The sequence below is a fragment of the Eubalaena glacialis genome, chromosome 8 (genome assembly GCF_028564815.1).
Source record: "Eubalaena glacialis isolate mEubGla1 chromosome 8, mEubGla1.1.hap2.+ XY, whole genome shotgun sequence".
In the NCBI taxonomy this organism is placed as follows: Eukaryota; Metazoa; Chordata; class Mammalia; order Artiodactyla; family Balaenidae; genus Eubalaena; species Eubalaena glacialis.
Genome location: NC_083723.1, coordinates 7,286,260 through 7,312,262, shown reverse-complemented (window position 1 = coordinate 7,312,262; position 26,003 = coordinate 7,286,260). Strand labels below are relative to the sequence as shown.

The window sequence follows — 26,003 nt, the reverse complement described above, 5'->3', positions numbered from 1 at the left end:
TTAAGAATCCACCTGCCAATGCAGGGGACACGGGTTCGAGCCCTGGTCCGGGAAGATCCCACATGCCGCGGAGCAACTAAGCCCGTGCGCCACAACTACTGAGCCCACGTGCCTAGAGCCCGTGCTCTGCAACAAGAGAAGCCACCGCAGTGAGAAGCCCGCGCATTGCAACAAAGAGTAGCCCCCGCTCGCCGCAACTAGAGAAAGCCCACGCGCAGCAGCAAAGACCCAACGCAGCCAAAAACAAATAAATGAAAAAAAAAAAAAGAATGAAGTTGACCGTTTTTTTTAAAAAAATAAATTTATTTATTTATTTTTGGCTGCATGGGGTCTTTGTTGCTGCACGCGGGCTTCCTCTAGCTGCGGCGAGCAGGGGCTGCTCTTCCTTGCAGTGTGCATGCTTCTCACTGTGGTGGCTTCTCTCGTTGTGCAGCACGGGCTCTAGGCACGTGGGCTTCAGTAGTTGTGGCGCGCAGGCTCAGTAGTTGTGGCTCGCAAGCTCTAGAGCCCAGGCTCAGTAGTTGTGGCGCATGGGCTTAGTTTCTCTGTGGCATGTGGGATCTTCCCGGACCAGGGCTCGAACCTGTGTCCCCTGCATTGGCAGGCGGATTCTTAACCACTGCGCCACCAGGAACGACCCCGAAGTGGACCATTTTTAAAGTCTTTATTGAATTTGTTACAATATTGCTTCTGTTTTATGTTTTGGTTTTTTTGGCTGCGAGGCATGTGGGATCTTAGCTCCCTGACCAGGGATCGAACCTGCACCCCCTGCATTGGAAGGTGAAGTCTTAACCACTGGCCCGCCAGGGAAGTCCCTATTGACAGATTTAAAGGCATCTGATATGTCTTACCAGACTGACTTTCAGAAAGTTTACTTTTTAAGCCAAATTTATACTCCCTCCCACAGTGTATATGACTACAGGGTCAAATATTATATGTTTGCTTATTTGAACAAAAATACATTTTCCCCACGTTACAAGACGCAGAGGTTTAAGACACTAGCACATGTGTGCGTTCACTGGGTGTTGGCTGATGTCCTCTCGGAGGCGGACCAAGAGTCCACCCTTTTGTCCCGGCTCTCACGCCGGGTAGATTGGCCTCTCGGCTGGTGTTGGGCTGGACTGAGTTGCGCAATGATAGGAAGTGGGATTCTGCCGGGAGTTCTTGGACTGATGCTGTGCCCTCTCCCAAGCACCGTGTTTTCCGGTGTCCTCCTTCTTTCTGCTCGGCTGTTCTGGCCCCTTGACCCCGGCCCTGTGGTCCTCAGGGACCTGGGCTCTGGGAGCATCCTGGAAAGCAGCCCAGTCTTGATGTGGATGACCCAGGGACTGTTTTCCTGGTCAGGGCAGTCAGTCCCTGCAGTTACCCTGATGGGAGTGGGTGAAAATGAGCCTTTTCTTGATTTGAGAGCACCATTTTTCCCTTCAGAAAGGATGGAAGTGGAAGCTTTTAAATATATGGGATTTTTATAAAAAAGGGGGATTTCTTTTAGAATAGTTGCACATTCTCTTGTCTGGAAGGCAGGCCAAGTGTTCTTCATATAGTTGGGTATGTGTCTGTTTAGAATGTAGCATTTGGGGTAAAGGAAGTAGATGAAGCCTTGCACGCATCAGCACATGCTTTCTCTTTTCGTGTTGTCTTCAGGGTAAGTGTTCAGTGCAGAGTGTCCGCCACTGCAGCCCTGCTCCTATCGGTCACCCTGGGGAGGATGTGAAGGTAGAGCAGACTGTTTCCAAGGGTGGGAACGGTGAGAAGGTCTCTAAGAACATGGGGCCCTGGTTCTGTCCCAGTTGCAAAAAGGATGTTTGAGGGTCACTGCCTTTCTCAGCTTTTGTCCAGATGAGTCACAGATTTGGGGATTTTGGTAGAAATTAAGCCATATCACCAAGGCTCCTGCTCCGTGGAGTATGGATGCCTGACCTGGGGGCCACTTGCCCTGAGGGAAAGGCAGATGGTAAAAGACTCGGGCCCCTTGCTAACCTTCTTCTCCCATGACGTCTGTAGAAATGGGCCTTTGCTTTAAGAGCCTGGGTGTTTGTAATGCTTGGGAATGGTTTATGATGAGTTAGTCCTATCTCCTTTATCAAGCCTTTAGGTAATTTAGGGTCCATTTGGAATACCTGGTCTCCAGCTGCCTGGACTGTCCGTTGTCTGCTGGGAAACCTCTCAGATGTGCCTTCTCCCTGCCAGGCAGGACCTCACATGACCCTCCTCCAGTGCTGACACCAGGCCCTGTATCTCCAGGTGACCAGCCCCGCTGTCGTCACTCCAGGCTGTTCCGAGACATAAATGGTGATAAAACAAGACGCCCCTCTCTCCCTCCTAAGACTGTAGATCTTGTTGGTTATTGGGAGATGCTGTTTTTTCATTATCCTGTAGTACCTGTTGCAGAACCCATAATATTTGCCAGCTTTTCCTCATATTTCGTTTACTCCTAGCTTCATCTCATCCCAAGTAATGGGAAGGAAGGTGGTGATCCAGAAGAGACTCATCACGTGAAAGGCGTGTTGGCGGGGGCAGGGGGAGGGAGACAGTAGGTACCACTCAAGGTCTAGGTGATTGTTGACAGGTCTTTGGATTTGTCACAAAAAGCTGAAAATCTAGCTTTTTCTGTAAAGTTTCCTTATCTTAAAACTGCTGTGGGCCAAACAAAACACATCCGTGGGTGGCTAGTTGGAGATGACCATTCTCAGCTCAGCTTCCGGTAAGGGCTTGAATGATTGGTGCATTTAGTTCTGGGTGTTCAGAGGTCTCTGTAAAGGAATTTTCCTGCTGTTTCTCGAGTTTACATGGTTCTGTAACTCCCAAGAAGCTGGCAAGATTTATTGGGACGCAGAGACTTAAGTTTAAGTTATTGATCCCTGCACTTAAATGTCATGGAAGAACAGGACTTCACTATAAGATTAGCCAAAATATCCTGCCTCAGTACTCCATGTGGCATCACAGTTAGAAAGAGCCTCAGAGGTCACTTGGGCGCCCCTCCTCCTCTTCCTGCCTCCAGGGGAGGGGGTGACCGTAGTGCTGCGGGATTCTATTTGTGAAATCCCTGGAGTTTCTTGTGTCTTGCTACCCAGCCTCAGAGCGGGGGCAGGGTTTGACAGGAATGTTAGTAGGCATTAGCTGAGAGGACTGGAAAAATATCCAACGCACCAATATCCAGCTCTGCTTCCTAGAGCTGTGCCGGCTGCCCCCATGTCTTTACAACTGACCTGGGGCTGCTGAAATCCGGGTCAGGGGGATTATGAAGGGCCCAGCCATCTGCCACCCTGGACCCTTGGCATCCTGTGGGTCAGGAGAGCTGACTCTCTAAGCTCACTTCTGTGCTCACATGCGGGTTCACTCCTCTGTACCCCGAGGCCTGCCCATCCGCCCGTGTCCCAGAGGCTTCCCCTCAACGCTCAGGATGAAGCCTCAGGGCGAGGCTGTGAGGGACGGTCACCCCAAGCAGTCCTTCCCCATCCCTCCTGCCTCTGCTCTTTGTGTTTGAAAGCCAGGAGCCTTAGTTCAGGTTTTGTTGATGTTGTTGTTGTCTATTTGTTTTTGGCACAATATGTGTATTTTTAGTCAGCTTTTAACTTTGAAAAGAGTTTAGATTTATAGAAAAGTTGCAAAGCTAATGTAGAGCTCCTGTATACCTCTTACCCATTTTCCGCTAATTTAACATCCGATATTGCCACACTATATTTGCTAAAAAAACCAAACCTACTTTGATAATGTTACGATTAATTAAACTTCTGGCTTTATTTGAATTTCACTAGTTTTCCCTCTTGTGTCTTTTCCTGTTGCAGGATTCCATGTTGAATTTAGGCTTAGCTCAGTGTTACCCTAGCTTCCTGCCTGCCTTTCCCTTTTCTTTCCAGGTTCTCTGTGTAACCATTCTCAACCTGGGGCACTCCTGGGAAGGGGTACAGCTAACACAAACCCACGTGGGGGGCTTCTCAGGGGCCTCTGAAGCAGAATAGGGGCAGGCAGTGCCTGGGCACAGCTCAGACACCCCGAGCTCTGTCGGACGTGTAACCAGTGTGGCCCACAAGCTGGGACTCCAGCTGCAGTCATGTATGTTTTATTTTTCCAGTCACACCAGGGTGTCATCATACCGGCATTTCTCTCTGGGTAAAGTCAGCGATGCCCACCTGGCCGGAAAGTGGGAGCAGGAAGGACACAGTGTGGACCGCACCCATGCGCGTCGGCCGTGCTGGGGCTGGTGGGAGGCCCTGGCCAGGCGCCGGCAGGTGGGCGAGCTCCTCCACCACAGCACCAGGGGCTCCTCACCTGGCCTCACCTGGTACCTTCTTTGCTAGAAGCCATGTTCACAGCTTATACTGACTATAAATGATGTTTGCTGTATGTAGCTGGTTTATTTTTATTAAGAAAGTGACATATGCATATCAGTGGAAACGTTGAATAGTGCCAGAGCTTAAAACTAAGAAGAGTAGCCCCCTTAAGCCTCTGCTATGGTGGTCTGCTTCTGAAAGGCAATGACGTTCAACTTTTTTAGCTGGTTCATTTAATATTTGCCTCCAGATTTAAAAATAATGCACATATACTTCTAGCTGTAGACTCAGCGGTGTTGGACATTATCTATTCAGTCTCTCTCCCTCTGTCCTCTCAGTGTATTCGGTTATAGCAATACACGTACGACCGTTTGTATACAATATTTGGTTAACTCCCTACCCAGATCCTCATTATTATGACTATTTAAATTTTGCTGACTGTTGAACCATGTAGAATACTAACATTTTACATCTTTTATTGTACAACTTTTTTGTTTTTCCTTGAGTTCAAAGAGGCCTCATGTTTTCATTAACTTAGTTTATTTAGAATGTGTGGCTGAGTTCCCAAGGTCTCCGCCAGCTCTCTAGAAATCCTCAACAACATTTTCCAGAGTTTAACATCAGATGACATTTGTCAGTTCCAGTTCCCCTCTGGGGAGGTCCTCCCTGGCACCCTGAACTCTCTTTCTTGCCAATCACACTGTGTTCTCCTTGGGAAGAACATTCCGATATCAGAAAGATGACTGATCCTCTTTGAATTTTTTCCCATCTGATGGATCTTGGGATATTCTGGCTGATCACGTTTCTGTCTGCCTTGGCTTCTGGAAGCTGGGCGCCCACCTCCTTCATCCACCAGCCATACTGCCCCAGATCACCAACGCTGTGTTATTTCGTGTATGTATTTCATTCCAGTTTCATCATATTGATATTTTCCTCTCCTTGTTTCCATTTTGCTCAGCTGTCATTTAAAAAAAATGTATCTTAGGAATTAACAGAAACAAATACATGCTGGTTGCTCTTATATTTTTTTAAAGCAGTTTAATTGAGATATAATTCACATACCATACACTTTGCCCGCTTAAATTGTACAGTTCAATATATTCTAGTATATTCACAGAATATGATGCAACCATCACCATGATCTAATTTTAGAATATTTTTTACCTCCTGAAAGAAACCCCATACGCATTAGCAGTCACTCCCCATTGTGCCCCACCCCATGCCCAGCCCTAAGCAACGGTTGATCTATTTTCTGTCTCTCTAAATGTACTCGTTACGGACATGTTATATAAATGGAGCGTACGCTATGTGGTCTTCTGTGACTGGCTTCTTCCCTGTTATAGCACGTACTAGTACTTCATTCCTTTTTTATTGCCCAGGAATAGGCCAAAGTATTTATTCATCAGTTGATGTACTTTTGAGTTGTTTCCACTTTTTTTTATGAGTAATGCTGCTATGAACATTTGTGTACAAGTTTTTATGTGGATGTATGTTTTAATCCCTGTTGAGTGCATACCTGGGAATGAAATTGCTGGGTCATATGGTAACTGTTTAGCCTTTTGAAAATCAGCCAGACTGCTTTTCAAAGCGGCTGCACCATTTTATATTCTCAGAATCAATGTACGAGGGCTCCACTTTCTCCACATCCTTGTCAACACTTTTAATTGTGTCTTTTTTATCATAGTCATCCTAGTGAGTGTGGTGTCTCATTGTGATTTTGACTTGCATTTTCTTAATGACTAATGGCGTTGAGCATCTTTTTATGTGCTTAATGGCCATCTGTATTTCTTCCTTGGAGAAATATCTATTCAAATAATTGCCCATTTAAAGAAGAACAATTTTATTGAGTTATAATCCACATACATGCAATTCACCGTTTAAAGTGAAGAAGTCAGTGGTTTTAACATTCACAGCGTTGTGTAAGTCAGTGGTTTTAACATTCACAGTGTCATGCAAGTGCATTGCCACAGTCAGTGAGACTGTGTTGAGAACATTGTCAACACCCCAAAAAGAAACTGTAGCCATTAACAGTCATTCCTTTGTCCTTTTTTCATGGGTTGTCTTTTTATTGATGAGTTTTAAGACTTCTTTATAGAAGTTGCTTATCAGCTGTAGGACTGGCAAATATTTTCTCCCATTCTATGGGTTGCCTTTTTACTTTCTTGATGGTATCGTTTGCAGCATAACAGTTTTTTTTTGTTTTTTTTGGCTGCGCTGTGTCTTCATTGCTGTGCACAGGCTTTCTCTAGTTGTGGCGAGTGTGGGCTACTCTTCATTGCGGTGCGCGGGCTTCTCATTGCAGTGGCTTCTTTTGTTGCGGAGCACGGTCCCTAGGCGCACGGGCTTCAGTAGTTGTGGCTCGTGGGCTGTAGAGCGCAGGCTCAGTAGTTGTGGCGCACAGGCTTAGTTGCTTCGCGGCATGTGGGATCTTCCCGGACCAGGGCTCGAACCCGTGTCCCCTGCATTGGCAGGTGGATTCTTAACCACTGTGCCACCAGGGAAGTCCCAGCATAACAGTTTTAAATTTTGCTATGGTTCAGTTTATTTATCTATTTTTTCTTTCGATACATTTGCTTTTGGTGTCTTTGCCTTGTGTTTTTAATTGGTATTTATTTCTATAGTCTCCTCAGACCTTTTTTGAGATCAAAGTCAGACATAAAAATAAATAAGACAAAGCTGTGTGGCAACGGCATGGACTCTGTCCAAATGCATCTCGGTAGGGAAATCAGTAATGAGTTTTCAATATCAAAGCCACATTGGAGGCTTTGATCAGTTGCCTTCAGCCGGGCTTCCCTAAATCTTCCTTTTTCAGCCTCTGCCTCAGGTTGGTGCGGGGCAGCAGGTGGAACCTGGAAGAGAGTTGGTCCTCGAGGCTGATGAACCTCCAGCGCTGTAGCCAGTGCGGGGCGCTTCACTCCTGCGGGGAGGCGGGCTGAGGAAGCACGGACGGGGGTCCCCAGCAGACAGTTCTGAGCCAGTCACAAGGACAGAGGGGAGTTCATTTATTTCATGAGCTAAGAAGGAATTGGTTGGCTAGCCAGGAAGTTTAGCCACATATATACCATTATTTCTGTGAGAAAATGGGTCCTAAATTCTAAATCATCAGTTTAGAAGTAGACTTTTGAAATGCGATCTCTGTCTAAGTTGGGCTGTACCTGTGCTCGTTCATCAGTGTTCTTCTCAGTAGCTGTTCCACCGCATGGGGGCTGTGTGTGTGCAGTTTCATGTCCATTTGTTGAGCCCGCCTATGAGCCTCAGTGTCCCAGGACGAAGGCGGCGTGCGCGGGGCGGCCGTCCTCCTTTAGACCCCGCAGTCTGTTAAGGGAGAACATGAGCTCTGCCCAAGGCTGGTCTCAGTGGGCTGTGGCCCTTGCTCATGAAGAGCTGATTATCCAGATGTGAATTAGAGCCTTTTTTTCTCTTCCTTTCAGACTCACATTTGGCCGTTTCATGGCTCATTAGTTTTAAGGACGGGCAGAGAGAGATGAATAGGGAAAAATTGAATTCAGTGTGGAGCTTTTTAAAAAGTGGTGGATATGAACTGAAATGGCATTCTCAAATTATCTGGGGATTTCATCTATGTTGATCCTGTTCCATAGTTTCATAGATAATTGATTTGATGGGTTTTTTTAAACAAAATGAATGCATGTATATGGTTAAAAAGGGGTATGAAACGGAACGTGAGGGCCTCTCTCCCTCCCCAATTCCTCCCCAACTCTAGACTCTCTGCAGAGGTAGCTACTGTTAAGTTTCTTTTGCTGCCCTCTGAATGTTTAAAAAATGTATATACTAGATACCTTGTTAAAAGTACACAGATGGGATCATATTAGACACGGTGTTCTGCATCTTGTTTCTTCTTTTTTCATAAGAGATATTGCTTGGAACTGTTTCCGTGTTGGCATGCACCGGCCTACTGCATTCCCCTTAGAACTGCAGAGTGTTCCTTTATATGAGTGATCATGACTCTCTTAATCTGCTCTCTTTTGATGGACATTTAGGTAGTTTCTAGCTTTTTGTTATTACACACAGTGCCCAATGAAACTCTTGGGCAAGTGTCTATCTTTTGCTCTTCTGCAAGTTTACATTAATGGATTATTATGTTTGCCCTTAAACCATGAAAGGTCCTGGTTTACAGTGATTATCAGCTGGGCCGTGGAATCATGAGGCTTTGGATGGTAGGCTGATTTGTTGTATAGGGTTTGGGTGCAGCCTGATAGGAGAGACTTGTATTCAGATTTTGTTTTTGAGAAGATACTGGAGCATTAAGTTAGAAAAGGACCCAAACATATTGTCTGCTTTGGGGTGCTGAACTTAACACTTTGCATCTTTGTAATACTTTGGAGGCTGCAAGGACCCTTGGCTAAGTCTTTGCCTGGATTTGCAGACGGGCTGGAGGAAGTAGCTTGGTTAGAGAACACAGGCCCAAGCAGGACACAGGTAGCTGTCCCGAGTGCGGAGAGCACGGGGGCAGAATTGGTGAGCAGCGCCTACTCTCTGTGGTCTACAGGAATAGACTTCGCAACGTTTCCTCTTCTAGAAGCACTTTCACAGTTAGATGGAGATATAGTCTGCAGAGTGGATCAGCGGTGAAAGTTCTCTGCCGTGTCAGCTGGTGAGGACAGGTGTCTTGAAGCCCAGGGTCCGGGCGTGTGGGGACGTGGCAGGGGGTAGCTTGGCCTGACTGAGCCGGACAGGGGTTGGGCGATTGCGTCTGGCTGTGCGAGCCTCCCTGCTCGGACCTGCAGTTTTCCAAGCAGAGCTCTCGACCTCCTCGTTGGCTTGTGAAGAGCTAGCAAAAGAAACGAAGGGTGTAGACAGGAGATGGCCCTGGTCCATCTAACCCCTGCCCCCCACCCCCCCAGTACCTGGCGTGGCAGTCAGCACTTACTAGCACTTACTAAGTGGGTTTTGGGAGGATGAACTTTTGTGGGTAGTTTGGGAGTTGGAGTTTCATTAAATGGTTTGGAGTAGTTGGAGTGGGAAGACCTGGAAGATACAGGAAGGTGGTTGTTTCTTGATGGCCAGGGAAAGGGTGGCAGTCCCATTTTCATGCTTTTACACATATTAGCTCATAGAGTCTTTATAATACCCTCAGCGAGGGAGATGTTATTATCTGCATTTAACGGATGAGGATATGAGTGGAGTCAGCGTTTTATTTATGGTCGATCTGTAATTGGTTTCGTTCGTGTGGCCTGTCGATGGCAGGTAACTGTGGGCCAGCCACTGACTGTGCTTCTTTGCTCTGTGTCTTTCCTGGCACCCAGCGTGATGCTGAACTGAACACAGGATATCCTTATCCATTCAGGTGGTCGTAGGGCTGATGGTTGAGTTTGCTGAATCCTGGCGCAAAGTTTGGGCGTCTCTTCTCAGAAAGAAGAGTGTTGTTTGGATGTTGTACCTTGTCTTCCCCAAAACTCGAACGTGAGGTTACTTTGTCTGACTTACAGTATGCCTCTACTTGCTCAAAAGCGGATGGCCTGATCGCTCTTCCCTGCTGGGTTTGGTTCATGTCGAGTTTCTTTCCTTTTAAATATTTATTTATTTATTTATTTGGCTGTACCGGGTCTTAGTTGCGGCACGCGGGATCTTCGTTCCCGCACGTGGGATCTTTAGTTGCGGCATGTGGGATCTTTAGTTGCGGCATGTGGGATCTTTAGTTGTGGCATGCTAACTAACTCTTAGTTGCATCGTGTGGGATCTAGTTCCCTGACCAGGGATCAAACGCAGGCCCGCTGCATTGGGAGTGCCGAGTCTTAGCCACTGGACCACCAGGGAAGTCCCTCGATTTTCTCATAGTGAAAGCATCCTCAGGAATGATGTGCGAGCGAAAGTGCCAGCTGAGCTAGCTGCCTCACTTAGAGAGGCTTGAAGGAGGTGCGTGGCTCGTCTTTCATGGCTTTGCTGAGCACTATGGGTGCTCAGGGCACACAGATTGACTATGGGGGAGCAGCCTTTCTCCCCACAGGTCCAGCTGGCTCCGGAAGAGGGTCCTGACAGCCCTTCCCAGTTAGCGAATTAGACAGGGTTAGGTTGAAAGGTCTTTGACTCACCTTCGGCATTCGGTCGGCTGTCAGAAAATGGCCAGTCCCCTCCCTCCACAAGTTTCTGACTACTTGGAGTTTCTGTTAAACCCCACCACACTTCTTAGACACAACTTTAAATCCAGTTCTGCCCCCAGTTCTCCTGCCTCCGTCCGCAGTTCTGCTGCAAGAGCTGTGGATTTCACACTGTACGAATTCTATTCTGTTCACTTTCTGTGAGAGTTCTGGGGAGTTGGAGTGCATTTCCCGTCTTGCGGGGAGCAGCGCGGTGTGCCTGCATTGACCCGGGATGGGGTTGGGGGGAAGCGTGCCTTTCCTGCTGCTGACGCCCTGCCCGACAGTCGTCAGAACTGCTGCCCTGGCGTCACTCTCCCCAGCACCCCGGCCAGTGTCCTCCACTAACGGTGTTTTGTTTTCACATCAGTCTTACTCTTCAATCCTGCCCATGTCACGTGCTTTCCCATCACTCACGCCCTTCTTTTGGAGACGCGCCGGGATCTTGTCCCTCTTTGTTCCCTCAGCAGCCCTCACAGCACGCACGTTGGGCTTTCAAGTTGTCTGTCCTCGCTGCGCTGAGGGTCGTCGCCTCAGTGTTAACTGGAAAGTGAGCAGGGCCGGGGTCCAAACTGCAGTGTGTTTAGTCAAATCAAATTAAAACTTTTGAGCAGGCAGAGGAGGAGGAGGAGGATACGTGAGCATTTCCACAGAAGCGTTTCCTGAACCCCTGCCCTGGGCCAGACACTGGCGGTCACAGGGCGGATGTGACAGGACCCCTAAACTCCCGAGGCGCCTGGTCTGCGGGAGGAGAGCACCCCAGCAGTGGGTGGGCAGGGGTGTGAAAGAGTGGGCCTCACAGGGAAAGCACACAGGCACTTGGAGACAGCCTCATACCGGCTGCCGGGTGGGCGCCACGCGCCCCCTGATGTAAGAGGGACAGTCCCCCCCGATCACAGCATGGGACAGCCCACCCCACGCTAAGCACGCCTCCAGCCTCAGCAGCCTGCCCATTCATACAACACTTTTAGGACCAAATAAGATAATGCAGATGAAACTTTTTGTGCTAATGATTTTAGTAAAATTTAGAGACCCAAAGAGAAAACTAACATCTCCTTTTCTGAAAGTTCAGGAAATTTTCATTCATGCGACACTGAGCCTGGCCCCAAACCATGGGAACTCCAGGGGAGAGCATTGCAGGTGGAGATAAAGAAGATCTAGACTTGCCCTCAGGAGCTTGCCATCTAGAGGCAGGTGGATGGCAGGGAATGGAAGGTGGCTATGGAGTGGCAGAGATTGGCGGTCTAGCGGGCTGGGGGCCGTGGCCAGGACCTTGCCTGCTTGTCTGGAGTTTAATCTGTCAGTGAGGCATTTTCAGGGTTTCTGGGGAAACCGGTACAGGCCAGGCTCTCTGAGCCCCACCACTTTTGCTTGTTCTGTCTAGGATATATATGCAGTCCTGTCCGGGATAAAATTATATTCAGAAGGAAGGGTTTTGTGACCTCCAGGAAAAAAGAAACGAAAGAAACGTGCAATGAATGGGGATCCACCGGAGAACCGCAAGCAGGGAGTTGGTGTGCTTGCTCTCCTTCCCTCTGGGTTGTCCTCTGCGGAGCCCTGTGTAGCCACCTGAGCCTTGTAAAGTCTCGTGAGAAGGGAGGGAGGCAGGTGCAGTGCCAGCAGCGCCCCGAGCCTGGCCTCCCGGGGTGCAGGAGGTCATGGGGTGCAGGAGGTCATGGGGTGCAGGAGGTCATGCGGGCTGTTGAGGAGGCAGGAGCCTGCCCAGCCTGGGGCCCTGCTCTCCTGTCCCCGCTGGCCTCCACCTGCCTCTCCTCGTCTTCCTCATCCCCTCCTGTACCACGGGCAAGCTCACACACGCTCGCTCTTCATCTCCCGGCCCCAGACCAGGCTCGCTAACCAGGTGGGTGCAGAGGAGCTGGCCCTGGCCGGCTGGAGTGCTGTCTTGGGCGGTGCTGCTGTTCCCAGCTAGGAGCCCGAGGGGCCAGAGGCGGTGGAGGCTCTCTGCGGGGATGCTAGCATGAGGTTCCAGCAGGCACGGGGTCAAGGTGCCAGGCGGCAGGTGGAGAAAGGTCCTCGGCTCAGGAGAGAACCCTGCACAGCGTTGTATTCTGGCCTGTGTTGTGCTCAGGACACCCACAAGAGGGCCACGCTAGAGAAACGTGGGGGACTTGAGGTCAGACTTGGGGAAACTGCAGAGCAAACTCAGAAGCAGAAAGCCAGTTGGGGGCAATACTGAACATCGGACTCTGAATGACAGACGGAGGCAGAGATGCAGCGTGAGGCTGTGGGCAGCCCCAGCCTCCCAAACAGCTGCCCGCCCCGGGAGTAGAATCGGCACGTGCTGCAGGTAACTGTTGCAGGACCTTGTCCTTGCCAGGACTGCAGAGGAGAAAATTGCATGAGAATTGAAGCTGAGTCCACCAGTGGAATTTGTCATCTGCTTGCATTTGCTTTTTTACCACCAGATGGTCTTCCTCTTCTCTCTCCATCCCCCGTTCCCTTAAGGAAAAAAAAAAAAAAAAAAAAAAAAGCCATACAAAACAATCTCCGTCACAGATTTTAAAAAGCAGGACACAGTGACAGCTATTAGAACTGATAGCTGACAGAGCTAGGAGACAGAGCTATAAAAAGTTTGCTGACATTCTTCCAGAAATGTGCTGCATTGGGCGGAAAGCCATGGCTGTCTACGATACTTAAAGAGTTGCTTTCCTTTTTGACCTGAGTTCTGCTGTCCTCCTCCCTGTGGGTGTTTTCCCCCAGCCCACGCCAGCCCACTTCCTCAGTAGGAGAAAAGGTGCGGCGGCACCCAAAACAGAGCATCAAGAGGGTGATGTCCCCATGAGATCAGTTGAGTGTAGCCGCCGTCAGATGTGGGCAAGCAGGTCGTTCAGACTACGTGCCCTGGACTGTTTCAGGGCATATTTCCTTTCACTTTGTAAACTCATATATTATGCACCGTATGCCTGCAAGGGCCAAGTGTGAGGTCATGCCGACGTGTCCCTGCCCTCCTGTTTGGGTGGTGACAGCGGGTAACGCCAAGCACTGCACTCGTGCATTTCCTGGAGAGAGGAGAGTCCAGGAGATGCCCGCATGGGGCTCAGACGGCACTGGGGCGGTCAGTTCAGCAGAGTCCTCCCGGGGAGGTTCCGATCGAGGAGGAACTTCACGTTTAAGTTGAGACCTGAAGGAGGAGTGGCAGCTGCCGCGCGTGGGGATGCACCTGGTAAGTCGAAGCTGCAGGAAGAACAGGGCACAGGACGGGACTTGGGGGCACAAGCAAAGGGCCGCAGGTTCCTGCCCCAGGGTGAGGGGTGGGTCACATCGCCTCTGACCGTGGGGAGCCACGTCAAATCTCAGCTCTTTTCACTCTCTTGTCCTCCTTACAATTAGAAGCCAGACTTCTAGAAACCAGTCTGTCATCACACAATCCGACACACGTTCCTTCCAAAATATAAATCGAATAGGGAGGGCAGTACACAACCTAAGTTAGGGAATCCTTATCTACTCTTTGGCATTTTTGCTCTCAAAGCTGCTGCGGTTACTAATCTTTCTAGGCATTCCTCTCCACACAAGTTGAGAAGTTGCTATTTTCTCCTCTGTCTGGTGGTTAAGTTTTGGGTCTGCTGGTAAGGACTTAGGCCCAGTATATATCTGTTATCCCATTTGGGGGGACCGTGTGATGTGGTTGGAAACAACAGATCTTTCTCACATTCTCACTCACTTCCCGTGAGGTCATTAAAGCAGCGTGTCCCCTGCCCCCCGGCCCCGCGGTTGCAGAGCTGCTCTGTTGGCCTTTTCGCGTTGCAGCTCTTGAGCTCTGGGCAGTGCCATTGAAAGGGGTGCCTTTCCTGGATTAGGCCCTTATGGAGAGTCTGGTCTTTCTTTAGTGCTTTTGTTGGAATTGAGCCCATAACCAAGGTTGATCATATTCGTTTGTGGCCAGCAAATAACAGTAGCACTGCTATTTCCATCTGTTATCACTGCTTTCAGATCATTCTAATTAAATCTCCTAGTCGTCAGTTTCTGAATGAATTATGTTTTGGGGCATTTGGAAAATTTGTCACATAAACCCTTTTGGCTGCAGTCCATGCATTCATTTCATGTTGTTTTGTGCCCCAAAGTTGCACCTCTGAGTATTTTTAGTAGCTAAGAACTCTCTTCTAAGGGCACGAGGGGTGGTTTTGTGGTTTGCCTCTAAGACGGGCTTTGGGCCCCCTTGGTTTGTGGTTGTTCGTGGCAGGTCAGCCATTCTGAGCACCTTTGTTTTGATTTTGCTCTCAGAGATGCAGTAAGTGGTAGTTGAGATAGCTGAAGTATAATCCCTAATAACCCGTAAAAGGAGATGGAGGTGGGCTCTTCCATGTGGTTTCAATTGTCATTTTAGTTTTCTTCCAGACAGTGAAATGATGCCTAAAATAAATCTCATTCTGACTCCTTGTGAGAGATGTGTCCGACATCCCAAAGAATGAGATTATGGATTATTGTGGCACAGGAAACGGCAACGTCTATACACTGCCAGAGAAAGTGCACAGACGTTAGAAACCGACTGACCTCATTCAAACCCAGCTTTCTGCTTGCTTCTTGTGTTACCTTGGCCAAGTTAATTCACCTCTCCGATACTTGTTTACTCATCTGTAAGTACATAAGCTGCCTAATTCCCAGGGTTGTTACGCTGTTGAATGAGATTTCATATGAAAAGCCCCTGGAGGATAATAGGTTCTCCATAAATGGCTGCTATTTTTACCTTACAATTGAGCTGGTGTGAAAAGATGCTCTACCTCATTATTAGGGAAATGCCAGTTAAAACCACAGTGGGATACCAATATAATACCGGATGATTAATGTGGAGAAACTGGAAACTCATACATTGCTGGTGGGAATGTAAAATAGTGCGGCTGCTTGGAAAACAGGAGGTTCCTCAAAAAGTTAAATGTAAGGTTGCCACATGACCCAACAATTCCACTCCTAGGTATCTACCCAAGAAATGAAGACACATGTCCACACAAAGACCTGCATTTAAATGTTCGTAGCAGCCTTATTCATAGTAGCCAAAATGAGGAAACAACCCAAATGAATGGATAAACAAATTGTGGTGTATCCATTCAATAGAATACTATTTAGCACTGAAAAGGAGTGAACTGCTGATAAATGCAACATTGATGGACATATGCAGACATAAAAGACTGTAAGTTGTATGATTCTTATTTACTTGAACCTTGTAGAAAAGGCAGAGCTGTAGAGATAGAGAATTGGTTAGTGTTGCCTGGGCTGCAGTGGGAGCTGGGCTTGACTGCAGAAGGAAATGAGAGAACTTTTGTGGGGGATGGAAATGTTCTAAAACTCGATTGTGGTGTTGAATGCACAGCTGCGTAAATTCTAAAACTCAGCAAACTGTGCATTGAAAATGGGTGACTTTTAGGAATTCCCTGGCAGTCCAGCGGTTAGGACTCCATGCTTTCACTGCCGAGGACCTGGGTTCAATCCCTGGTCAGGGAACTAAGATCCCACAAGCTGTGCAGCTCGGGCCCCCCCAAAAAAACAAAAGAAAGAAAATGAGTGACTTTTATGGTTGTGATTTTGTGACTTATAGTGAGAAATATATATCCCTGTAAAGGTGTCTGTTGTTAGGTTAAGGGAGTGACTTTTGGAAAGCCCGTAGGTAGTCTAAGGATGGGGGCTGCTTCCAGGGGAAGCAGCCATGTGATTAGGGTATTGGAACTTTCAGTCCACCCCCAGATCTCCAGGGGAAGGGACAAGAGCGGGAGATTGAATCTGTTTACCAATGGCCAGTGATTTCATCATGCCTGTGTAATGAAGCCTCCATAAAAACCCAAAAGGATGGGGTTCACAGGCTTCCAGGGTGAACATGTGGAGATTCGGGAAGAGCGGTGCACAGAAAGCATGGAAACTGTGCCCTTCCCTTCCCCCATACCTTGCCCTATGCGTTGCTTCCGTCTGGCTGCTCCTGAGTTATATCCCTTTACATTACACCAGTGATCTAGTGAGTAAAATGTTTCCGTGAGTTCTGTGAGCTGCTCTAGCAAATTAACGGAACCCAAGGAGGGGGTCGTGGGAACCTCCAATCTATAGCCGGTTGGTCAGAAGCACAGGTGACAACCTGGACTTGCGATTGGCGTCTGAGAGGGGAGGGGAGTAGGGCAGTCTTGGGGGACTGAGCCCTTAACCTGTGGGCTCTGACGCTGTCTCCAGGTAGTGTCAGATGGAGTTGAATTGTAGGACCCCCGGCTGGTGTCGGAGCATTGCTTGGTGAGGGGGAAGCCCACACACATCGGGCGTCAGACGTGTTGTGAGTGTGGTCATCATGTGTGAGAGAAGCACAGGAGGAGTGTGGGTTTTCCAACACGGTGGTATATAAATTAAACCTCATGTTGAGCTAGAACTTGGATGACATGACAGTCTCATAAATTACGCTTTCTATTGATAATTATGTTAAAAAAATAACGTGGTTTTCAGAACTCTTGTGTTCAGGTGAACAGGAGCGCCTGCATGCCTGTTTTGAGTGCTTCAGGGGATCCTGTCTTTTGCACTAATTTAAGGTTATGTGCCCGCTGTTACCACAACAGCTTCTAATTATTGTTAGAGGAACTTAAGACTCAACAGAGAGATATTTGTAAAGTAACCCCAAAGAAATCACACTGTCCAAAAATAACACTATAAAGTTAAGCTTATATATAGTCCCATTCTTTTTCCTATGAATATACATTAATATTTATTTTTATATAGTTAATCAAGTATATGTAATGTGTTTAAGACTGACTGCATAAAATGAGCGTTTTCCATGATGTTAAAATTTTTATAAATACGGTTTTAATTACTGACTACGTGAGTATTTGTTTCAGTAACCCCCTCTAGCCTTGTATATTCTTTTTCACGAACTTTGCTTATCTGTTACTTCTTAATTCCTAGTTGGATAATGTTCACTTTTGTCAACCAATTATATTTCCTTAATTTCAATATCTCTTTATATCCACTCTCATATTCTTTATTGGACCACAAATGATCTGCTTTTTTTTTTTTTTTTAATTAATTAATTTATTTATTTATTTATGGCTGTGTTGGGTCTTCGTTTCTGTGCGAGGGCTTTCTCTAGTTGTGGCGAGCGGGGGCCACTCTTCATCGCGGTGTGCGGGCCTCTCACTGTCGCGGCCTCTCTTGTTGCGGAGCACAGGCTCCAGACGCGCAGGCTCAGTAATTGTGGCTCACGGGCCTAGTCGCTCCGCGGCCATGTGGGATCTTCCCAGACCAGGGCTCGAACCCATGTCCCCTGCATTGGCAGGCAGATTCTCAACCACTGCGCCACCAGGGAAGCCCTGATCTGCTTTTTAAAGTGACATTTATCATCAGTATTTTGAAATATATCTTTTCATATTATTTTCTCTCTCCTATGATTTATAACAAAAATATGCTATCTTAGATATACTATTTTACTGACTTTATTTTTCTTAGCAAAATATTCCCGTGCTATTGTATGCTTCTCTACAATGTCTTTTGGAAGTGTTATAATATTGTTAGCCAAACCCATATTCTGAAAATTTTGGTTATTTCCAATTTTTATTAATAACATTTTTTCACAATTGTTAATATTATTTCCTTGCAATAAATGTTAATAACCCTGTTTAAGTTATGTACATTTCAAAGGTTTTTTGACATATATTGAAAAATTGTCCTCCTGAGACATTACATTTATACTCCCAACAGTATTATGTTATATGTATTTTCCTTCATGCCCTCATCAACTGTAGATACTAGGTCTTTTTCTTTTTCATGAAATAATTTGATATATAAATCCATACTATTATAATTTACATTTATTTGATTACTAATGAACTACATCTTTTGAAATAGGTTTATTGACCTTTTGTGTTTCTTCTCTGAAGAATTCTCATTTCTATTACTTTTATTTTTTTTCTATTGGGATTTTTATCCTTTCTTATTGAATTATATAAGCTCTTTATTGTCTAAGGGTATTAATCTTATTCTATTTGAATACTTTCCTCTATTTTCCTTTTAATTTTGGTGATCTAATTGAACTTGAGGAAATCTGCTCTCCTATCATTCTTTTATGAAAAACCAAAGCAGATAAAACAAAGAGACTTTATTTAGAGTAAGTTATGAGAGTTCACAGAATTTTCCCAGGGATATGCAGCTGGGACTACTTATGTCTTATAGTCTCCATGACCCTAGAATCTTCAGGATATTAGTAGATAATGCTACATCTCTGTTGGTTATTTGCTGGCCACATGTGAATTCCTGATGTGGTTTCTTCTGTAAGACACTGGAAGATTTTTTATTTCTGTTTTCTTGAGTTTCTCTGCTTTTTTCCCTTTAATAAATGATGTTTATGAGCAGCCTCATACTCTTATTTCTAAAAACAACAACAACAACACAACAAAAACAAACACAAAAAAAGCAAATTTCCTTGGAAATGTGTTCCTGAAAAAAAATGAATGTCCAGAAGCCCAAGGATTAAGTAATAAACACTTAGGGAATTGATTAAAATTCCAATACAGGAATTTAAAGCATGATCATTCCTGTTTATTATTTGAAATTCAGAGACCTTGAGATAATTAACTGTCACTCCCTCCATAAATTCTTTTTTTTTTTTGCATGGTTTTATTATTCGTTATTGATTTTTCTTTTAATTAATTAATTAATTAATTAATTAATTTATTTATTTATTTATTTATTTATGGCTGTGTTGGGTCTTCGTTTCTGTGCAAGGGCTTTCTCTAGTTGCGGCAAACGGGGGCCACTCTTCATCGCGGTGCGCGGGCCTCTCACTATCGTGGCCTCCCTTGTTGCGGAGCACAGGCTCCAGAGGCGCAGGCTCAGTAGTTGTGGCTCACGGGCCTAGTTGCTCCGCGGCATGTGGGATCTTCCCAGACCAGGGCTCGAACCCGTGTCCCCTGCATTGGCAGGCAGATTCTCAACCACTGCGCCACCAGGGAAGCCCTCCATAAATTCTTGATCAGACGTCAAGGCCTCTCCATGCCTCGTGCCTCTGTCCCTGGTCCTGAGCACAAAACGCGCCAGCGTCCGGGAGGCTCCCTCTTTCAGATTGCAGAGTGTGGAACCCATGCTAACTGGGCTGAACTGAACGCAGCCGGATCTCAAGGCACATCTGAGTTCAGCTTTTGACGAATGTGAAAGCAGTACCTTGTCCCAGCACAGCACGGAGAGAGTCGTCGGGCTGATTTCTCCTGGGGCCTTCCCACCATTTCACAGCAAATTGTAGGCTTATTGGCCCACGGACAGACTGGCTAAAGTTATTACCACAATAAGTAAAATAAGGATCCTTACTTTCCAGGTGTGGGTGGGATTAGTTCTGTTAGTGAAGCCCTCGTTTGCCAGTTTGCTCTTCATTTAAAGATCCCGCCTAAACTGCCACTGAACAGAAGGAGGAGGGGTAGGATTTAGATAAAATCCTCAGTGCTTTGAATCCCTTCGACTTTGCTCTTGACTACCACGTGTCCCAAAGTCACAGGCGGATTCAGTTCTCTCAGAGTCGATCAGAATTGTGGTACAGCTATTCTTTGAACTTGGCATAGAAAAAGGATGGACTATTTTATTAAACAGTGGCATCCTGGTTCTTCCTATAGGCAGTAGAGATAGATGTAGAATACTTTATGTCAATATGAGGATGATTATTTGGGATTAGCAAGGATTTGTTCTTTGGGGCTTATTTAGATCTTGGCTAACTATGGATAACTATACCTAGGAGGGCTTAACTACATTTATAGATATCCTAGTCCTTCAATAACAGACCACTGGGATTCCTTCCTGAGTACAGATGTCTTACAAGCCTTTCCAGTTTAAAGCTTAGATTCCCTCACTTGGATTGCTTCTGACAGTAGATGTTCTCTCACAATTCCACAGATTCTGCTTTGTTAATAGTTTATAAATTGTATGTTGCTACTCTTTACTATTTCTTCAGGAAAGAGATGTTTGTACTATTAGTGCTTCCACTAGACACATCATGAGCTCTTCGAAGGCCTCCCGTTTGCCCGGAACCTGGTAGAGCATCCTGGCTATTGTGGGCGCCCAGTCAGTGACACAAAGTAGCCGACCTGACCTCTCCTACCAAGTGTGTTTTCTGTTTCAGTAGATGGTCAGTTTTTGAGAAATCACGGTAGTATCTTTGCAGAATGCGTAGAGCTACTTTTAGGGGTAGACATAAAACCCTGAAATTGATTTTTTTTTCCCCCGTATTTACTTTTCAAAGTCTTTTTGGAGAGGGGCTTATTGTTTTTAGGGAGATTTTGGAGAACTGCATACCACAGAGTTTTCCAAAATGTAAGGTATTACATATTTAGAATCTTTGCTCTCAAGAGGTTCGGAAGCATGGCTTCTGCTTAAATGATAGATGATCACGGGAAAAATGAGCCTTGGAAGTCATTTGTTCTAGAGAATTGAGAAAGCTGGCTTCAGGGTGTGCATTTCCGGATAGAGTTGCTAACTGGCTGTGGGATTTAGTGAGCTATACCCCGGTCTGGCCAGGCATTTAGATATATTCAGTCTCAGTTACTTCATAAAGCCGTCTTATACATTCAACAGGGAGGAGAGTCTGTCCTTATTTATTTATTTACTTATTTTAACATCTTTATTGGAGTATAATTGCTTTACAATGGTGTGTTAGTTTCTGCTGTATAACAAAGTGAATCAGCTGTACATATACATACATCCCCATATCTCCTCCCTCTTGCGTCTCTTTCCCACCCTCCCTATCCCACCCCTCTCGGTGGACACAAAGCACCGATCTGTCCTGTTTTAGAAGTAAGGAAGCTGAGATCCAGACTAACTGACGACGTGGCTGGTGAGGGGCAGTCAGGATTGGAACCCAGTTTTCTAGGCTTTAATCCATCCTTCCTCTATGGGGTGGATTCATCCTGGCCCCTGTGCCGTGGAACCTGGCACAGTGCCTTTGTCTGCTTTTCCCCATGCTGCCATCTGCCTGCCTATGGGGTTGCCTCTGACAGCCCAGCATTGTTGGGGAGTATTCTGAAAAGCCCCCCCTCACTCATCCTTTACAAACTCCCATTTTGACCACATCTGCAAAGTTCCAGCTGTCTGGCTCCGCCCTTAATCCTGGTGTTTATGCTGATTTGGAAATTGGAATCGGTAGGCTAACTGTGGCTCTGCTGGTGGACTTTCACTTGGCAGGAACTGGCTCTCCATCCTGGGTGGTTTCCAGCAGGAATCTCCCTCTGCACTTCCTACCTGTGGAACCTAATCTCCATTTTTAACACAAGGCCTCTCGGATGCTGTGCAAACCGACTTTGACACCGGTGTGCAGTTAACCAGCGTTTACTGGAGGAGAGGCTCAGCAATGGAAAGGATCAGAACTCCCCAGTCCTCATTCAGTGTTTTTCAGTTGATTAATGAAATGTGACTTGTGTTCTTCCTATTATCCAGCTGTAAAATGATATAATAATGTGTTAACTTTTGTGAGGTACCAGATACACGTGTTGCTACAGTATCGACATTCCTTACAGGAAAGCTCTTGTAAAAGTCCAGCGTCCAAAAGTAGTGAAGAAGTTGCCTGGATATTAGCAAATTTCAAGAACTTAACTTCTAGGCAGCTCAGTCTCTTCTGTCTCAGGACATATGGCCGCAACATTTTCTTAAGAGAATCTTTAATAAAGGATCAAACGGGGTTAACACTTTAAAAATTGGTCTTATTTGAGTGGCTTAGTGGAAGATGGTGAAAGGTTGTCAGCAAAGAACTGAGCGAGAGTAACCAACAAGCACCAGTGGAGCTACTGGATACCCCCGCAAACGCTGGGAAGAGGCTGTGGGAGGTCTGAGCGAGAGTGGGTGGAACTAGTGACCTTGGCATCTGAAGGCCCAGGAGGACCACCAGGAGGAGAGGGTGTTCTTCTAAGTTTCGTGTGAGCGTTAATCCCAGCTCCCTCCCCGTGGTTACTCCTGGCAAAGCGGTGGCCTGTGTAGGAGCTCCGTGATGGCACTTAGGGAATCTCTTTGGGCCGGGGAGAGTGGATTTAACAAACAATCTGGGCCCGTTGCCCTGAGTCTCCATTGAGACGCCTTTTGGGGTGGCCAGGGCAGCAGGAAGGGAGGGGTGTTGGACTTGGGCTCTGGTGTCCTGAGCTTCGGGACTGGCATCAGGGGCACCGTTTCTTGACTGTGTGGAACTTGAGTGTCAAATTCCAAGAAAGTGTGTCTGTCTCTAGTGGTGATGGAGAATGAAGAAGAGACGTTGGAAATGCCACCTGGAAATAAGACCCAGTTTCTCAGTTTATTGTAGAAGACTCTAGTGAAATGAGTTGTAATTTAGGGCAGAGACCTGAAATTGCTCTTCCATGCCAAAATAAATTGATTTCTTCAGTTGTCTGAACTTCATTTCTTGAACTGGACAAGAGCTAACCTAGTCTAAATTAAACCCATTTTCCATTAATAAAACTGGGTCACTTCAGGCTGCCTGAATGTGCTTCTGAGTGTCGTAAAGCATATATTTTTTAAAAAATCCCATGTTTCATGCTCTTTTCATAACTCATCTAATTTAGCCAGCATAACACATAACTTTTTTTTTAAATTTATTTGGCTGTGTTGGGTCTTTGTTGCTGCGCGCGGGCTTTTCTCTAGTTGCCGCGAGCGGGGGCTACTCTTTGTTGTGGTGCGCGGGCTTCTCATTGTCGTGGCTTCTCTTGTTGCCGAGCACGGGCTCTAGGCATGCGGGCTTCAGTAGTTGTGGCTCGCGGGCTCTAGAGCGCAGGCTCAGTAGTTGTGGCGCGCGGGCTTAGTTGCTCCGCGGCATGTGGGATCTTCCCGGACCAGGGCTCGAACCCATCTCCCCTGCATTGGCAGGTGGATTCTTAACCACTGCACCACCAGGGAAGTCCAACACATAACATTTGAACTCACCTCTCCCTTGGCATTCTGCAGTAGATTTAGGGTCTGTTTCTGAACTTCTACAGCTGTCAGGCAGACTGAGGCAGGAGGGCATCACCATACACCCGCGGGGGTAGGGGCTGGACAAGACAGTTCGTCCCTGCCTCGCCCAAAGAAAGCTTTGTTTTCACTGTGCCTTTTCCTGCTGGTAGGGGCCAATGAACGTGGATCATGGAGGTAGGAAGTTGTGTATTTTTAAAGTGATGGCATGAGTGGAGTAGTTTTAGAAGAGCCTTGCACAGCTAGGTCAGAGCGTTTCTGCTTGGAGCTCTCACTTGCAGTTGGTGCCACTGGCTTCCTCTTACTTGTCAGGTGTTTGAGATACTGAAGCCTCCAGGGTGGCATCACACCTGCTCTGCCCTGCCCTCCCCTCCAGAAAGTTCAGCATCAACTTCCTTGGAAAGCACAGGGAAGTCCCTCCTTGTCCCCCTCTTCCGTCCTTCTCCTCCCTGGGAATGAGCAAGGGCAGGGCCCCCGCGGGTGCGTCAGGTCAGTTCTGCCTCACAGAATCTGGCAGACATAGGTGCCCACTGGGGAATCAACGACTTGAATATGGCTTTTGGAAGACAGTGGACCCTTGAACAACGTAGCTTTGAACTGCATGGATCCACTTATACCTGAATTGTTTTCCGTGGTAAATACGACAGCACTACACGATCTGTGGGGACGGAGGGCTGACCAAAGTTCTACGCGAATTTTCAACTGTGTGGACAGTGGGTGCCCCGAACCTCCGCGTTGTTCGAGGGTCAGCTGTATTCTGAAATATAAAGGTCTAGAAATGTTGAGACTCTGGGGAATGTCTTTCAAAACCAAAAATTGGGGGAAATCTTTGTAATAATTTACTTCTATCATTCTTTAGATATTTGAAGTATCATACCATGTGCATTTTTAAGAATGGATTGTTTTTAATCCGCATTTTTAATGAATTATTCATCCCCATTTATTTATTTATTTATTTGGCTGGGCTGGGTCTTAGCTGCGGCACACGGGATCTTCGTTGCAGCCTGCTGGGTCTTTAGTTGTGGCATGCGAACTCTTGTGGCATGTGGGATCTAGTTCCCTGACCGGGGATCGAACCCGGGGCCCCTGCATTGGGAGCGTGGAGTCTCAGCCACTGGACCACCAGGGAAGTCCCCCCACCCCCTTGTATTTAGAGCTATGAAAAGCTAGAAAAATTATAGGGAAATAGATGTTTTCCTATGTTTTCTTCTCTTTTAAAAATTTTGAAGAAATAACAAGTCATGTTGGGGGTGGATCTCCCTCTAGTTCATCGTCCCCCCAACCCCTGCTTCTCACACTTTAAGCTGCATTCACTCATCCTTCCTTGTTTCTTTTCGTGGGATCTTCTCAACAATATGCAAACTGCTTTTCACTGACAAAGCTTTTCTTCTATTTCCAGTGCACAGAGGCCAAAAAGCATTGCTGGTATTTTGAAGGACTCTATCCAACCTATTATATGTAAGTATTTGCACTTATCTGTTGGTTTGATTCTGTGGTCACATCTTTCTCTGGGAATTATTTCTTTCATAGGTCACAGGACTGGTTATGGGATGGGGCATGCCCAGCCTCACGAGGCCTCCACCCCTGGTTTCACCTGCCTCCGCCCCGCAGTGAGCAGGCGACCTCCCTAAGGATGCTCTCCCTGCCCAGACCAGCTGCTCTGAGGACAGCGTGGAATTCTGGGTGTTCTGTTCTGTGAGGCATGTTAGCTTGTACATGATTGGTCACAAAGGGCAAAATGTCTGAACAAGGCCAGAGTTATGCTGGTTTATACAAATCTTCCTAGGCAAAGGGAGCAAAGGTAGTGGGAAAGAATTTTGAACTTGAGCAGGACAGGACAAAGTACTTAGCTCAGCTGCTATGACTGTGAGAGAGAGAGAGAGATGACAGTGATCACAAGGGTCACCCAGCCAGGCCCCTCCCCAGGCAGGTGCAGTCAGCCTTGTATGGCTCTTGGCTCAGGGCAGATTATGCCTCTTCCTGTGCCCTCAGCACCTGCCAATATTACTCTTATTAAAGCATTGCCATATTTTCTCCCTATTGTTTTTCTGTATTTTTAATATCTGCTGTGTTAGCCACTAGCTCTGCTGAGCCACCTGCCTAGGTGGCCAGATTAACTCTCTAGATTATTAGTTATTATTTTCGATAGTGTTTTGAAGTTCCGTAAGTTTTGAGTGGAATGAGCCAAATTAATTTTTCCCAAAAACTCTTGTATTGAATTTTGTGAAACATGAGAAATTTCAGTAATGCATATAATTGTGTTATAGCAGAAACACTCTCTTTTCTAGTATATAGGGAGATTGGACAGGAAATAGTACACATAGTAGCAAAGAGGATTAGTTCTTAATTGGCCAAGATGCATGTTTTTCTTACCTGGCATTCTTCGGGAGTTTTTAATCTCAGAGAGACCAGTGTAGTTGGGGAAGGTTGCTGGGCTGTGAATGGGGACGAAGCACAGGGAAATGGGCAGTTTTCCAGCCTTGGTTTCATATCAACAAGCAGGAGTCCTTACTGCCCTACATGGTGGGAGTCCTGGCAGAAATCCTGTGCAACTGCAAAAAGACAAAATCCACTTGGAAGGTAAAGCAGCAGCAAAAGGGCTTCGATTCTAATTACAGAGTTGTCAGGTTGAGGAAAAATGGTTGTGGGGTAACAGGGAGATGAAAAATTTGGTTCTTAGTACAGTGGGTTTTCCTTGGGAAGCTTTAGTTCTTGATTCAACTTCTTACGCAGGTGTGGATCA

At 46.6% G+C, this 26,003-nt stretch overlaps 1 protein-coding gene across 1 annotated transcript in view; it reads left to right on the top strand.

Moving 5' to 3' along the window:
• VOPP1 (VOPP1 WW domain binding protein) overlaps window positions 1-26,003 on the top strand; it is a 100,540-nt gene that overhangs the window by 23,230 nt on the left and 51,307 nt on the right. Inside the window, exon 2 of the mRNA XM_061198328.1 lies at window positions 24,660-24,718. Within this exon, the coding sequence (XP_061054311.1) occupies window positions 24,660-24,718 (59 nt within the window). The remainder of the gene's footprint in view (window positions 1-24,659; window positions 24,719-26,003) is intronic.